The 15,673-nt window shown below is 46.4% G+C and overlaps 1 protein-coding gene across 1 annotated transcript in view; it reads left to right on the forward strand.

Moving 5' to 3' along the window:
* The window catches only part of zdhhc17 (zDHHC palmitoyltransferase 17), a 98,940-nt gene extending 84,104 nt beyond the window's left edge, over window positions 1–14,836 (forward strand). The window contains exons 12-17 of the mRNA XM_086009732.1: window positions 3,306–3,368; window positions 4,470–4,563; window positions 6,709–6,792; window positions 6,879–7,036; window positions 11,056–11,150; window positions 12,159–14,836. Of these exons, the coding sequence (XP_085865858.1) occupies window positions 3,306–3,368; window positions 4,470–4,563; window positions 6,709–6,792; window positions 6,879–7,036; window positions 11,056–11,150; window positions 12,159–12,297 (633 nt within the window). The 3' untranslated portion in view covers window positions 12,298–14,836. The remainder of the gene's footprint in view (window positions 1–3,305; window positions 3,369–4,469; window positions 4,564–6,708; window positions 6,793–6,878; window positions 7,037–11,055; window positions 11,151–12,158) is intronic.
* Window positions 14,837–15,673: the final 837 nt, after the last annotated feature.

A 15,673-nucleotide genomic window follows, 5' to 3' on the forward strand; every position in this document is an offset into this window, starting at 1 on the left:
ATATGATGTCGTGGCAATGACGGAGACCTGGCTCAAAAAAGGGCAGGGCTGGGTATTAAATATTCCTGGATATAGGGTGTTCAGGAAAGATAGGGAAGGAAAGATAGGAGGTGGTGTGACAGTATTGGTTAAGGAGAATGTTACTGTGCTGGAGAGGGAGGATGTCCTGGAGGGGTCAAGGACAGAATCTATATGACGAGAGTTAAGAAATAATAGAGGTGCCATTACACTACGAGGTGTATTCTATAGGCCACCAAATAGTGGGAAAAATACAGAGGAGCAAATTTGCAGGGAAATTAGAGAGAGATGCAAGAACTATAGAGTAGTGATAATGGGGGACTTCAACTATCCTAATATAGACTGGGATAGTAATAGTGTAAAGGGTAGGGAGGGGGAAGAATTTCTGAAGTGTGTTCAGAACTTTCTTGATAAGTACGTTTCCGGCCCAACGATAATCTTCCAATCCTTCTTAGAAACGGGGGTGGTGCCAGAGGACTGGAGAATTGCAAATGTTACACCCATGTTCAAAAAAGGGTGTAAAAAACCCAGCAACTACAGGCCAATCAGTTTAACCTTGGTAGTGGGGAAGCTTTTAGGAACAGTAATCAGGGACAAAATTAACAGTCACTTGGACAAGTGTGGATTAATTAAGGAAAGCCAGCATGGATTTGTTAAAGGCAAATTGTGTTTAACCAACTTGATCGAGTTTTTTGATGATGTAACAGAGGGTTGATGAGGGCAATGCGGTTGACGTGGTGTACATGGATTTCCAAAAGACGTGCAGCAAAGTGCCACATAATAGGCTTGCCAGCAAAGTTGAATCCCATGGAATAAAAGGGACAGTGGCAGCATTGGCTAAGTGACAGGAAACAGAGTAGTGGTGAACGGTTGTTTTTCGGACAGGAGGAAGGTATACAGTGGTGTTCCCCAGGGGTCGGTTCTAGGACCACTGCTTTTCTTGATATATATTAATGACTTGGACGTGGGTGTACAGGGCACAATTTCAAAATTTGCAGATGACACAAAACTTGGAAGTGTAGTGAACAGTGAGGAAGATAGTGATAGACTTCAAGAGGACATAGACAGGCTGGTGGAATGGGTGGATGCATGGCAGATGAAATTTAATGCAGAAAAATGCGAAGTGATACATTTTGGTAGAAAGAATGAGTAGAGGAAATATAAACTAAAGGGTACAATCCTAAAGGATAAACAGAGATCATGGGGTATATGTGCACAAGTCGTTGAAGGTGGCAGGACAGGTTGAGAAAGCGGTTACAAAAAGCTTACGGGATCCTGGGCTTCATGAATAGAGGTAGAGAGTACAAAAGCAGGGAAGTTATGATGAACCTGTATAAAACACTGGTTCAGCCTCAACTGGAGTATTGTGTCCAATTCTGGGCACCACACTTTAGGAAGGATGTGAAGGCCTTCGAGAGGGTGCAGAAAAGATTTACGAGAATGATTCCAGGAATGAGGGACTTCAGTTACGCTGATAGACTGGTGAAGCTGGGGTTGTTCTCCTTAGAGCAGAGAAGATTGAAAGGAGGTTTGATAGAGGTGTTCAAAATCATGAAGGGTCTGGACAGAGTAGATAGAGAGAAACTGTTCCCATTGGCGGAAGGGCCGAGAACCAGCGGACACAGATTTAAGGTGATTGGCAAAAGAACCAAAGGCGACGTGAGGAAAATCTTTTTTACTCAGCGAGTGGTTAGGATCTGGAACGCACTGCCTGAAAGGGTGGTGGAGGCAGATTCAATCGCGGCTTTCAAAAGGGAATTGGATAAATACCTGAAAGAGAAAAATTTGCAGGGCTACGGGGAAAGTGCGGGGGAGTGGGACTAGCTGAGGTGCTCTTGCAGAGAGCCGGCACGGGCTCGACGGGCCGAATGGCCACCTACTGTGCTGTAACCATTCTGTGATTCTAGGAGTATGGGCTCAATCTCTCCTTGTATGACAACCATCTCATCCTAGGAATCAGCTTCTTTTCAGTAATCCTTGAAATGACCTCTGCCAGCAAGTGAGAGGCTGACTCACCCTCTCACTGGCTTCTTGGCTGAAACTCGAACCTTTCTGATAATCCACCAGTCCTGGGTTGAAACAATGCTGCAAATTTACTCACAAGCTCCTTGAACATTTGATCTGCAGTCGTTTCATGGGGCTGGGAGATTTCTTGATGAGGTTTTCCATTCCCATGAGAATCACGAGCGTAGAATTGACAGCACAGAAACCGGCCATTCGGCCCATCTGCTCCATACCGGTGTTTATGCTCCACACAGGCCTCCTCCCACCCCTCTTCATCTTACCTCCTTAGTATAACCTTCTATTTCTTTTTCACTTGTGTGTTTATCAAGCATGGAGGCCTTTCCTGTTCGATCTGGAGGTCTAATTACGTCAGTTTGTAAAAAGTAGTGCTTATTCAGTATAAGTTACGGAGTTTGCTACAGCTGGATGTGAGGGCCTTCCTGTTACAACATGAAGTTTCCTCAGTTGGCAATCTCTTTAACTTTGGGTATATATTTAGAGAAAATTGAACACCCACTCAAATTAAAAATAACATTTTAGCTCCTCCTGGTGGCTGCATCAGGTATTGTCTTGGTCAGTGGGATCTAATGCACTTTTTTGTGAATATATTTTTGATTCTTAACTAGACGGCAAAGTAGAGTGTCTGGAAGCATTCCAGTTTTGAGGGGGAAGGAGCGATTTCAAGCCAAAGTTGGCAGAAGAACCAGTGGTCATGGTGATGAACAGTGCAGGACAGCATTGAGGTTCATAAGGAAAACGAGGTCCCAGATCTTATCTCCCACACAGCAGAGAAAGATAGCAAGGAAAATATATACTTTTTAAAACTTGTCCCTCTCTATCTCTAACCTCCCCCAGCCCTACAACCCTCTGAGAACTCTGCATTCCTCCAGCTCTGGCCTCTTGCGCGTCCCCCCACTTCCTTCGCCCCACCATTGGCGGCCGTGCCTTCAGCCGTCTAGGCCCGAAGCTCTGGAATTCCCTCCCCAAACCCCTCCACCTCTCCTCCTTTCAGACGCTGCTTAATTAAAACTACCTCTTTGACCAAGCTTTTGGTCACCTGTGCTAATGTCTCCTCCTTTGGCTCGATGTGAATTTTTGCCTGATTATGCTCCTGTGAAGCATCTTGGGACATTTTACTATGTTAAAAATCGCTATGTAAATGCAAGTTGTTGTTTGACTGGTTCAGCTATAGGAATGTATGTCTTGGTATGAAATAGCTTCGTATTCGAGCTTTATGCAAGATGTTACTGATTTCTACTGTTGTGTTTTTTCTTGTATCACAGACAATAGTGGAACTGGCTGAATCTGGGCATTTGGATCTTAGCATATTTTGCAGTACTTGTTTGGTAAGATATGACCTACTTTTCCACTTGGCTTTTCTGAAGAGGGACCCTGTTTCATTCTTCAGATGCCACTCCCCATCCTTGCCTGAAATAGTTACTGGGAATTTACACGCAGCCAAGCCAGTGTTTCACACAGCGTGAAACAAGTCTAGCCGCTATATCGGTGAAATCTAAATAAATAATTACATTGCTGTAAATTAAATTGGTTTTTTTTTCTTAGATTTTGTGTTTAATTCTGACATCTTAAAAAGGAAATCAGCTGCATATTAAATGAGTTTATTCTTTAAATTTGGGCTTTTTTGTCCTTTAGGAAAAAAAATCTATTTATTATAACTAGAATAACAGCTGATCCTTAGCAGATCAGAGATTCGTGTCTTTGGCTTCACTCCATCACTCGTGTCCTGTTCCAGATTGCTGCTTCCCTCTCTGAGGATGCTGGGGCTGCTGTCCTAATGCCTGGGCTGTTTTGCTTATTCTCCAAGGCACATGAATTGGAGCACAGAGTCCCGAAAAAAACAAATCGTCAGCGTCTCGTCTGCAATTTGTGAGGCGTGTGCACACCCAGTAGGTGCCAGCTGTGGCTCAGTGGGTTGCACCCTCACCTCCAAGTCTGAAAGTTTTGGGTTCAAGTCCCGCTCCAGAGACTGGAGCACAATAATCTAGGCTGACGCTCCCAGTGCAGTGCTGAGGGAGTGCTGCACTGTCAGAGGTGCCGTCTTTCGGATGACTCGTTAAACCGAGGCCCCGTCTGCGCTCTCAGGTGGACGTAAAAGATCCCACGGCCACTATATCAAAGAAGAGTGGGGACCTTCTCCCCTTTGTCCTGGCCAGTATTTATCCCTCAATCAACATCATGCAAAAACATGATCTGGTCATTATCACATTGCTGTTTGTGGGAGCTTGGCTGCCATGTTTCCTACATTACAACAGTGGCTACACTTCAAAAGTATTTCATTGGCTGTAAAGCGCTTTGGGATGTCCTGAGGTCATGAAAGGCGCGATAGAAATGCAAGTCTTTCTTTCTACAAAAACGTATGCGTTCCTTCACAAATATATAACGCCCTGCTTACTCTGTTTCAACGCGGCTTTGTGTTTTCTGATCAGATCCAGAAGCCCGTTCGGTCCAAGCACTGCGCTGTGTGCAACAGGTGCATCGCCAAGTTCGATCACCACTGCCCATGGGTTGGTAACTGTGTGGGTAAGTCACAGCATTCATACTGATTTTTAAAGCAATTAGGGGAACGTAGTCGGAGTTAATAGCAGTGGGGAACTAAAAGGCTAAGCAAAAATGGGATTACGTAGAGTTTGCAGCACTGAAACAGGCCATTTGGCCCAACTGGCCTATGCCTCCTCCCTCCCTGCTTCATCTAACCCCATCAACACATGCTTCTATTCCTTTCTCCCTCATGTGTTTATCCAGCTTCCCCTTAAATGTATCTATACTATTCACCTCAACCACTCCCTGTGGTAGCGAGTTCCACGTTCTCGCCACTCTCTGGGTAAAGAAGTTTCTCCTGAATTCCTTATTGGATTTATTGGTGACTATCTTATATTTATGAACTCTAGTTTTGGATTTCCCTGGGAGGGTATTTCAGTCCACCATAGAAAGTGATGATGCCCACATTCTGAAGAACGATATATTAAGATAAATCAGAATAGACTGTAATGATGTGTAGGCTTTATTTACAACATCATAACTTCAAATGTTTGAGAGACATTCATGTCAGAAATATTTAATACTCTTTGATATGGCGTCCTGAAAAGTCTTAACTCGACAGTTAGAATTATAGAATGACTCCGCACAGAAGGTAACCATTCGGCCCATCGTGCCTGTGCCGGCTCTTTGAAAGAGCTCTCCAATTAGTCCCACTCCTCCACTCTTTCCCCATAGTCCTGCAATTGTCTCCCCTTCCAAGTGTGGGTACAGTTGCATGTTGCTGGACTAGTAATCCAGAGAGACAAATTCAAATCCCACCACGGCAGTTTGTGAATTTGAATTCAGTTAATTAGTCATAATGGCACAGGAGGAGGCCATTCGGCCCATCAAGTCCGTGCCGTATTAAATAGAAATCTGGAATCAAAAGCTACTATCAGTAATGGTAACCATGAAACTATCGGATTGTCGTAAAAACCCATCTGGTTCACTAATGTCCTTTAGGGAAGGAAATCTGCCGTCCTTACCCGGTCTGGCCTATATGTGATTCCGGACCCACAGCAATGTGGTTGCCATCTGAAATGGCCCAGCAAGCCACTCGGTTGTATCAAACCGCTACAATAAAGTAACTCCCTCCCTAACAGCGCTGTGGGAGCACCTTCACCACACGGGACGGCAACGGTTCAAGAAGGCGGTGGCTCACCACCACCACCTTCTCAAGGGGCAACTAGGGATGGGCAATAAATGCCAACAACACCCACATCCAATGTTCTCTTTAAGCTATGCGACCGCACATTATTCCAGGGTACCCGCGCAGCCGGCTTTTCAATATAAGAACCACGCAGGGCCAGAAGAATTGTGGGGAACATTGTCCACGTCCTGTGAATACAGGAAACTTTTTTTTATCCGGCAAGGACAGGACCGACGTGGTGCCGGTTCATCAAAAATTCCGGATAACCGAACGCTAGAGTAAAAGAGACGGAGCTGAGAGCTCCGTATAAAGCAACAAACCCTGTAACAGCTTCAGAACAATGGCCACAAGTTGCAAGCGTCACTATAGCTTAGCAACAGCTGCAGCCACACCCTTGCACAGCAACAAATGGAGGAAGGCAAGTAATAAAAGTTACCTGAACCTACTCCTGAATTTTGCCGGTTAACCGACATTTCCGGTTATTTAGGTGCCGGTAAATCGAAAGTTTCCTGTACATTTAAAAAAATATATTTTTAAGAGTGTCTAATTAGAGTATATAATTGCTGCAATGTTTTGATTGTTATTTGTTACTGAATCAAAAGCAACAGTAGTTACATGGTTATCATCAAACTACCGGATTGTCTTAAAAACCCAGCTAGTTCACTAATGTCCTTTAGGGAAGGGAACCTGCCGCCCTTGCCCGGTCTGGGCCTACAGCAATGTGGGTGACTCATAACTGCCCTCTGAAGTGGCCCAGAAAGCCACGCAGTTGTATCAAAACTGCTATGAAAATTTATAATCCACACGGACTGCAGCGGTTCAAGAAGGCGGCTCACCACCAATTCCTTGAGGGCAATTAGGGATGGGCAATAAATGCTGGCCTTGCCAGCGACGCCCACATCCCATGAATGAATTTTTTTAAACTTTGTTACGGTACAGTATCGTCTCCTGTTTAAATCATCGAATCACCTGATGTGAACATTTTCCCTGTTTTCTAGGAGCGGGGAACCACCGATACTTCATCGGATACCTGTTCTTCTTATTAGGCATGATCATTTGGATGATTTACGGCTGTTTCTTATGTAAGTAAAGCGCAACGACTAGAATCTGGTCTGCTTCCTCTCGCTCCCGGGAGATATTTATGGCCGGTTACCCTTTTTAACTTCAGACTGGCGCGTCCACTGCGAGACCAACTACCCGAAAGATGGATTCTGGACGTACCTCACTGAAATTGCGAGCTGCTCCCCGTGGGTTTTCTGGATGTTTCTGAACAGTCTTTTCCACTTTCTGTGGGTGGCCGTGTTGCTCATGTGTCAGATGTATCAGGTAAACAGGAAAATCTACTTCCCGAATTTCAGGTCTGTTAAGATTACAACCGTTGAACGGTTTGTGCCTCTCGAGTAAGGTTTTGAATTGCCATATTTACGCCTCGGTCTCCCTGTGACCTGTGCCGTACCCAGCCAAGGGGTTCTGACCGACGGCATGCTTTTACTCTGCCACTGATATTTGCACCCCCGCCACCTCGCCAATACATTTATCGGCGTTCCTTCATCGTCGCTGGGTCAAAATCCCGGAACTCCCTCCCTAACAGCACTGTGGGAGCACCTTCACAGAATCACAGAAACCCCACAGTGCAGATAGAGGCCATTTCGGCCCATTGAGCCTGCACCGACACATATCCCACCCGATCCCCGTAACCCCTACACCAACACATATCCCACCTTATCCCCGTAACCCCACGTATTTAATCCCCCTAACACTAAGGGTCAATTTATCATAGCCAATCAACCAAACCCGCACATCTTTGGACTGTGGGAGGAAACCGGAGCACCCAGAGGAAACCCACGCAAACACGGGGAGAATGTGCAAATTCCACACAGACAGTCACCCGAGGCCGGATTCGAACCCGGGTCCCTGGCGCTGTGAGGCAACAGTGCTAACCACTATGCCACCGTGCTGCACCGTGCTTCACCACACGGACTGCAGCGGTTCAAGAAGGCGGCTCACCACCACCTTCTCGAGGGCAACTAGGGACGGGCAATAAATGCTGGCCTTGCCAGCGACACCCAGATCCTGAGAATGAATTTTCAAGAATTGAGAGATTCAGGAGCATGAATCTTATTTTTCCACCATTTCGTGGTAGCTCCCAGCAAGGCTGTGCTGAGACTAAGATTTTTTTCTTTTTGTTTTAAAACGTCTGACTCTGCGGTTCCTCTCGCACTGAGCAGGATTACTATTGCAACAACACATCATCAGTAGGGTAAAACTAACCTGTCTCACGACGGTTTAACCCCAACTCGCGCTCCCTACTAGTGGGTGAATATTCCAACGGTTGGTAAATTCTGCCGTGGCTCAGTGGGCAGCACCCTCGCCTCTGAGTCAGACGGCCGTGGGTTTAAGTCCCACTCCAGGGACTTGAGCACATAAATCTTGGCTGACACTCCCAGTGCAGTGCTGAGGGAGCGCCGCACTGTCGAAGGTGCCGGCTTTCAGATGAGACGTTAAACCGAGGCCCCGTCTGCCCTCTCAGATGGACATAAAAGATCCCGTGTTACTATTTCCTGGCCAATATTTATCCCTCAACAAACATCACGAAAACAGATTATCTGGTCATTATCACATTGCTGTTTGTGGGAGCTTGCTGTGCGCAAATTTGGCTGCCTCGTTTTCTCTATTACAACAGTGACTACACTTCAAAAAGTACTTCACCGGCTGTAAAGCGCTTTGGGATGTCCAGCGGTCGTGAAAGGCGCTATAGAAATGCAAGTCTTTCTTTTCCTTCACCATGATGGAAAGAGCTGACATTGCAGGATCAATAAGCGACGTCGCTACGGACACTTGGCCACCTTCATAAAGAGCTTCCAGCTCTTTTACTTCAGTCCTCTACCACAGAAGGCTGTGGAGGCCAAGTCACTGAATATATTTAAGAAGGAGATAGATAGATTTCTAGACACAAAAGGCATCAAGGGGTATGGGGAGAGAGCGGGAATATGGGATTGAGATAGAGGATCAGCCATGACCACATTGAATGGTGGAGCAGGCTCAAAGGGCCTACTTCTCCTATTTTTCTATGGCCAGCTTGGGGGCCACATTGCTCCCACCCCAACCCCTAGGACTTTCTCCCCCTATTTTTGGTCCACCCTTCCTCTTGACGCTATTCTCAGATGGAAAGCCAGGCCAGATCAGATCACCTGTCTCGGGGTCGCCACTAATGCCATCAGCCGCGAGAGTGCAAATCTGGTTGACGTTTGCCGCTGATATTTACCCTCATCTGGGCAAGGGAGATTGGAATCGCCCCTCGAGCGGGAATCTTATTTTTGTGACAGCTCCCAGAATCTCTCAGCCCGGGAGGCAGCCATTTGGCCCATCACGCCCGTGCCGGCTCTTTTGCCACAGCTATCCAATCAGTCCCACTCCAGTGTTCCCTCGAATTACTTTTTGGGGCCGCGCGGCCCCTTTTAACGGACGACGCGCGGCCCGTTCAAAATTCCGCGCACGTGCGGATTTTCCCTTTAAAATCCGGTGAGCCAGCTGCGCGGGAGCTCCAGAGCGCTGCGAGGCCGCACAGCTTAAAGGGAACGTTGTCCAACTCGCCCTGCTCTTTCCCCATAGCACTGTAAATAAATGCTGGCCTTGCTAGTGACGTTCACCTTCCCGAGAAGGAATTTAAAAAGTGTGATTTGTTCTCTCGTACTTCACTTGCCTGTGAGCCTTGACTGTGTGTCTCAGCAGACGATCCGATGTTGGGACACTTCATTGTCAACTCCGATCCTGTCCTTTGCTCAGCGGCTCCACCTGGACACTCCTGTTGAGGATCGCTGCATTGGATTCTTGGTTGATTTTCCCCCTTCCTTAATCCAGATGCATGAAGGAGCAATTATTGCAGTCCCTGTCAACAACAACTTGTATTTACACAGCGCCTCTAACGTAGTAAAACGTCCCAAGGCGCTTCACAGGAGCGATTATCAAACAAAATTTGACACCGAGCCACATAAGGAGATATTAGGGCAGGTGACCAAAAGCTTGGTCAGAGGTAGGTTTTAAGGAGCGTCTTAAAGGAGGAAAGAGAGGCGGAGAGGTTTAGGGGGGGAATTCCAGAGCTTAGGGCCGAGGCAGCTGAAGGCACGGCCGCCAATGGTGGAGCGATTAAAATTGGGAATGCTCAATAGGCCAGAATTGGAGGAATTGGCTCCTCGGCTGAGATGAACCAACTCCACAAAAACTGACCCAGACCCTTCCTGGGTTTGCCAGGCCCGGAGAAGGAAGCTTTGCTCGTGAGCCATCGGGACTGCACGGATTTTTTAAAAATGTATTCGGAATATTCCCTGTTAATTATTTTTAGTTTATTTCAATATCTAAATTTGAGCTCGTCCAAAACTTTGCTGCCCGTATCCTAACTTGCACCAAGACTCCAGCAGCAGTGTCTGAGCTCAACATCTAAGTACCTCGTTAACACAAGTGTGTGTTGTCGCGCCCCCAGGGTATTACAGTTCAGAGTGCGGTGAGAACTTCAAACTCCCACATGCAGCGCTCACACTGAATTTGTCATTGGGCGGGGACCGAGTTGAAACTCTCCAGCTCTGGGACTGGAGCAGAACCCAAGCTATGGGGGGGAAGGGTAGCCTGTGCAGGATAAACATCTTGGCATTTTTAACATTAAATGGTACATCTTATGGGTAATTCTTGTGCAATTCTTAACCTAACTCACCACAAGTCCCGTTCACCCATCGCCCCTGTGCTCGCTGACCTCCTTTGGCTCCCGGCCTGGCAGCGCCTCGATTCTAAAACGCTCATCCTTGTTTGCAAATTCGTCTGTGGCCTAGCCGCCCCCCAACTCCCCTCTCATCTCTGTAACCTCCTCCAGCCCTACAACCCTCCGAGATCTCTGCGTTCCTCCCATTCTGACCTCCTGAGCGTCCCCGATTTTAATCGCTCCACCATTGGCGGCTGTACCCTCAGCTGCTAAGGCACCAAGCTCTGGAAGTCCCTCCCTAAACCTCTCTCGCCCCTCTACCTCTCTCTCCTCCTTTAAGACCCGCCTTAAAATCTACCTCTTTGACCTCACCTGTCCTAATATCTCCTTATGTGGCTCAGTGTCAAATATTGTTTTATAACGCTCCTGTGAAGCACCTTGGGACAATTAACTATGTTAAAGGTGCGATATAAATGCAAATTGTTATGATTTCCAAAGATTGAAGCTTTTATTTAAATTTAAAGAAATGCCTTAGAATGGCTCCAAAGTTTAATACGTAAGAGTTGCATGTGTGTCAGTTAAAAGTAAACTACCCCCAAGAAGAATCGCTTGTTTGTTGAAACGTTAACTGGTTTATTTCTGATTGGTGAAGATCGCTTGCCTTGGAATAACTACAAACGAGAGGATGAATGCAAGACGCTACAAGCACTTTAAAGTTACGACAACCACTATTGAAAGTCCCTTCAAGTGAGTACCTGTTTGTATAAACGCTTCAGTGTGATACTAATACTGTGCACTTCAGTCACCGTGAACTGAAATTCAGACAGCAGTTCACTGACGAAATCAGTCAGACAAAAACTAGCAGGGAAAAAAATAAGTTGAAGGCCTTATAATTCATTCGGTTCAAGAAAGCGGCTCGCCACCACCTTTTCCAGGGCAATTAAGGATGGCCAATAAATGCTGGCCTTGCCAGCGACGCCCACGTCTCGTGAATGAATTAAAAAAATTATATATGGATTACTTTTTTTTTTAATCACGTCACAAATAATTCGATAGCAAAATACTGCAGATGTTGGAAATCCGAAATAACAACAGAAAATGCTGGAAAAACTCAGCAGGTCAGGCAACATCTGTGGAGAGAAATTTGAGTTGACGTTTCGGGTCGAACCCTTCTTCAAGAGTTTTTCCAGCATTTTCTGTTGTTATTTCACAAATAATTCACCCCTTTCATACCAGAATAGCAGAGCTGAGAGGTTATGTCTATCGGGATAGGCTGAACGGGCTTGGGGCTCTTCTCTCTAGAAAAGGGAAGACTGAGAGGTGACCTGATTGAGGTCTTTACAATTATGAAAGGGTTCGACAGGGTAGACGTAGAGATGATGTGTCCACTTATGGGGAAATCCAAAACTAGGGTTCATAAATACAAGATAGTCACTGATAAATCCAATAGGGAATTCAGGAGAAACTTCTTTACCCAGAGAGTGGTGAGAATGTGGAACTCGCTGCCACAGGGAGTGGTTGAGCCGAATAGTTTAGATGCATTTAAGGGGAAGCGAGATACACACATGAGGAAGAAAGGAATAGAGGGTTATGCTGATGGGGTGAGATGAAGAGGGGTGGGAGGAGGCTCGAGTGGAGCACAAACACGGGCACGGACCAGTTGGGCTGAACGGCCTGTTTGTGCTGTACATTCTATGTAACTTTGATGCATTCAGACGATTGAATTGTTTTTTCTCTGTTTTACCCTCCCACCAGCCACGGTTGCATTAGGAATATCATAGACTTCTTCGAATTTAGATGTTTTGGCCTCTTTCGCCCTGTAATGGTGGACTGGACACATCAGTATACAATAGAATATGACCAGACATCGGGCTCCGGCTATCAGCTTGTGTAGTGGGATCCATGCCCACAGAGCGAATCATCTACCATCAACCCTTCGAACTGGTGCCTGACAAATTCCCTTCATTTTCTTCTCCAATATCAACAATCCAGATATGTTGCTGAGAGGAGGTCACATCCTGTGGTACTTTCATCTGGATACGTCGCATTCAGAAATTAAACAAGGACAGTTTCGCTGCCTGTTTTTCCCCCCCCCTTCCCCTCCCCAGTTATGATCAAAGTGTGCTATAAGCTGACGGCAGAAAGGGACCCTTTATTTTTTTTAAAACAGACTGCTTTTCACGGGAATTAATTTTTAACATCATGTTATGTCTGCCTCCAATTCTGGAGTGAGGGGGACAATGAGGTCCGAATCCTGGAAGCCCCCCGATTCCGGCCCATTCGTTTGAGAAAATGGGTACCCCAAATTCGCCGTATTCACCAGGAGCGTGCCAAAATGCGTCCTGTTTCGATTGTGCTGCTTCTAAGCATTGCTTACATGGTACTTTAAATTTCATAGCGGAATGCCAGAAATCGATGTCCACGATCGTGTGCAGAGGTAAAATCTAAACGCCTTTGTATCAGCCGTTCATTATTTTAAGTGCTGCTTTATTTTTCCGTTTTAATCATGGTTTTAAAGATTGAATCGATGTCAAAATAATTAGGTGTTAATAACTGCTGACAGGAAAAATCACGAGCTTGCGCCCCAGTGCTCTGTGTCTCACTCGCTTGCCCGCGATTGGGTGGGTTTGCTCAATTCTATGGCAGACTGCACAACAGTGAGCGTTGGAACTATTCCTCTGGGATCGGGTGGCCGGTGGGAGAGAGGGGAAGCTGCAGTCGCCCATCTCGTGCCACCGGGCGGGACAGCGTCTTTTCGCTGGTCAGTCGCGGAACTGCAGCGCCAGTCGCGGAGGGCGTCTTGTCTGCCCTCCTGCCTGAATGGCGCAGGGTGGCGAGTGGCTCTCGGTGGGAGGGGAAATGGAGAGAAAAACTGCATCTTTTAAACTGCATCTTTTTTTAAAAAAAATAATAATAATAGATCTCAACTCGGAGCACTGTAATGCATTCTTGCGGATCTTTCGGTTTTTGTTCACGTTTGTCTGTCCACCACCTCCTGGAAACTCTTAACGTTTACAGACAGTTGTGAATTATGCTGAGGTGAACGAGCTCAAGAAACCTGTGCAAAAGGCTTTAAATCAGCTCCTCGAGCCAGTGTAGATTGGTTGTATCTGTACATAAATTATTTATCAACTAGATTTACCAGTGCGTCATTTTTGCCCGTGTTAGTTTGGAGCCACGGACTTAAATCTTCAACTCCACCAAGAGACCAGAAACGTATAGGAATGTAGTTCATTTGCTTCCGGTGGTGCTGCTGTTGATAGCTGATCAACCCATTGAGTTCGCTGCATGTCTGATGCTTGGCAAAAAAAAGTTATTTTTTTTATAAATGGCAGCTCCCTAGACTGTAGGACATAAAGCATCACAACGGCTTACAGTGAAGTGTTATTCTCCGCTTCTTCCCTTTAGCAGGAAGATCAGCGAATCTGTAAATAGTGGGTGTCCTGTGTTTGCAAAGTGCAAGAATTTTCAGTAGCTGTTTATTTTGTAGTGGAAACCACGCGTAGTTTGTAAGCAACGTATCCGATATCGAGACTTTGCAGTATTGTAACATTAGTCAACTTGAATGTTTGTTTGTATCAGGTTTAAAAAAAAAACAAGATGACCTTCTCCCTGGCACAGATTTGAGCATATTGCCAGTTTGTGCTGACTATAACATTGCATTGGCGAGACACTCTGGGGGGTGAAACCCGTCACTGGCGGTAATGCACGAGCCTGTTTTACACCCCGCCCGATCGACTGTGATGAGAATGAAGATCAGGCGCGGGGAGTGAAACAGGCCCGGGGCCAATGTTCCCATTAAGCCACGCAGCGCTCTGGAGCTCCCGTGCAGCCGGCTCACCGGCTTTTAAATTGGGGAAAACTGCGCGTGCGCGGTACTTTGATCGGGCCGCGCAGCCCCTTAAAGGGGCCACGCACCCAAAAAAAAAGATTATGGGGAACATTGGCCAGGGCGTGATGTTACTGACCCCTTTCACCCCTTCCCCCCCCTCTAAAGTTTAACACACTGGTATTTATCATGATGACTTTTCCTTTGTACACTGCCTTTTGAATAACCTGTTATTTCCCCTCACTTTGAATTCTGCGGTCCCTACCCCAGGCCAGCTTTTTTTTTTGTCGTTGTGTGTGTGCGCGCGCGCCCAAGTTTCATACCCACAAGTAAATGAGTTTCACGTTCCACTTATACTTGGAAGACACTACATTCTGCAAATTGTGAATATTTCTTTGTTTTTGTATGACATTATTTACAACTGTGCCAAGTGGTTTTTTTTTGCTACTATCCAGACCCTTTATGTACAATGTGGAGAACAAAATATAGGACTGTAATATGTTCAAATTAAAAAAAAAAAAAACTGGCTGTCCTTGCAATGGTTGGATCAGTTTGTCAAATTTTGTAAATTATTGAACTAATAAATCAGCTGCATCTCGCCATTCATCGCTATCCAACATTACTTGCTGTCTGCGGGCTGTTTTTTGTGTGACTGCAGTTGGTTGCTGGTTGAAGTTTTATATTCATCATCAATTCTTTTATCCGATCCTCCTTGTGATTTGCCTCCAATTGTTGTACCTGCGTGCTTACAGCGTTTATTTGTAACTTTAGTTGGAGTTCACCGCCCGCTTTGGCTTGGCGATCGCGAGCAGCCTGACTCCAATGCGGTCTCGATCCTGACGAGAACCCCGGGGGGCCACCACCTACCTTGCACCTTCCACAGGATCCCTCAGGCCTGGGGAGCACTCAGGCTGCCGCTGTAGGGCCGATAAACACAGTGACCAGCCTCCGTCCCTGACCAAGCCACTACGGAGAAAACCTGGTGTCGGTCGGGTCCGCGCAACAGGCGGTCCCACGCACCGAGGAGATCTGCCAACCCAGCGCATCTGACCAAGCCCCCCCGAATTGAATCACCCGGACATACAGCACCCCAACATCCATTGACCCCGCCTCCTTAACTGATTCCCGCCCTCTTGAGAACTCTCCAACGTTCTTTTTGACTTTCCCTTACGCCGCGCGTTGACCGTCAGTCAGGGCATTCCATTTGAAGTCAAACGGCATGTCCAGGGAAGTTGAAGACTGAGTGGATTATCCAGTTAGTTGGCAGGAGGTGGTTTGATTTTTTTTGTCGTGTGGTGACAGTATTGTTGTTTATTTACACTTAACACCCCCCAAGCCTTGCACTTCCACTTTGCTCAACTCCAGTGATTCCCCACGTTCCTACCAACATTCTTCACTTTCCTCCTCCTTCCTTTCTAAAGCCAACCCAAGACCTTTGCAC

Source organism: Somniosus microcephalus, chromosome 16, assembly GCF_052327205.1.
Source record: "Somniosus microcephalus isolate GS21.2 chromosome 16, FLI_Smic_1.0, whole genome shotgun sequence".
In the NCBI taxonomy this organism is placed as follows: Eukaryota; Metazoa; Chordata; class Chondrichthyes; order Squaliformes; family Somniosidae; genus Somniosus; species Somniosus microcephalus.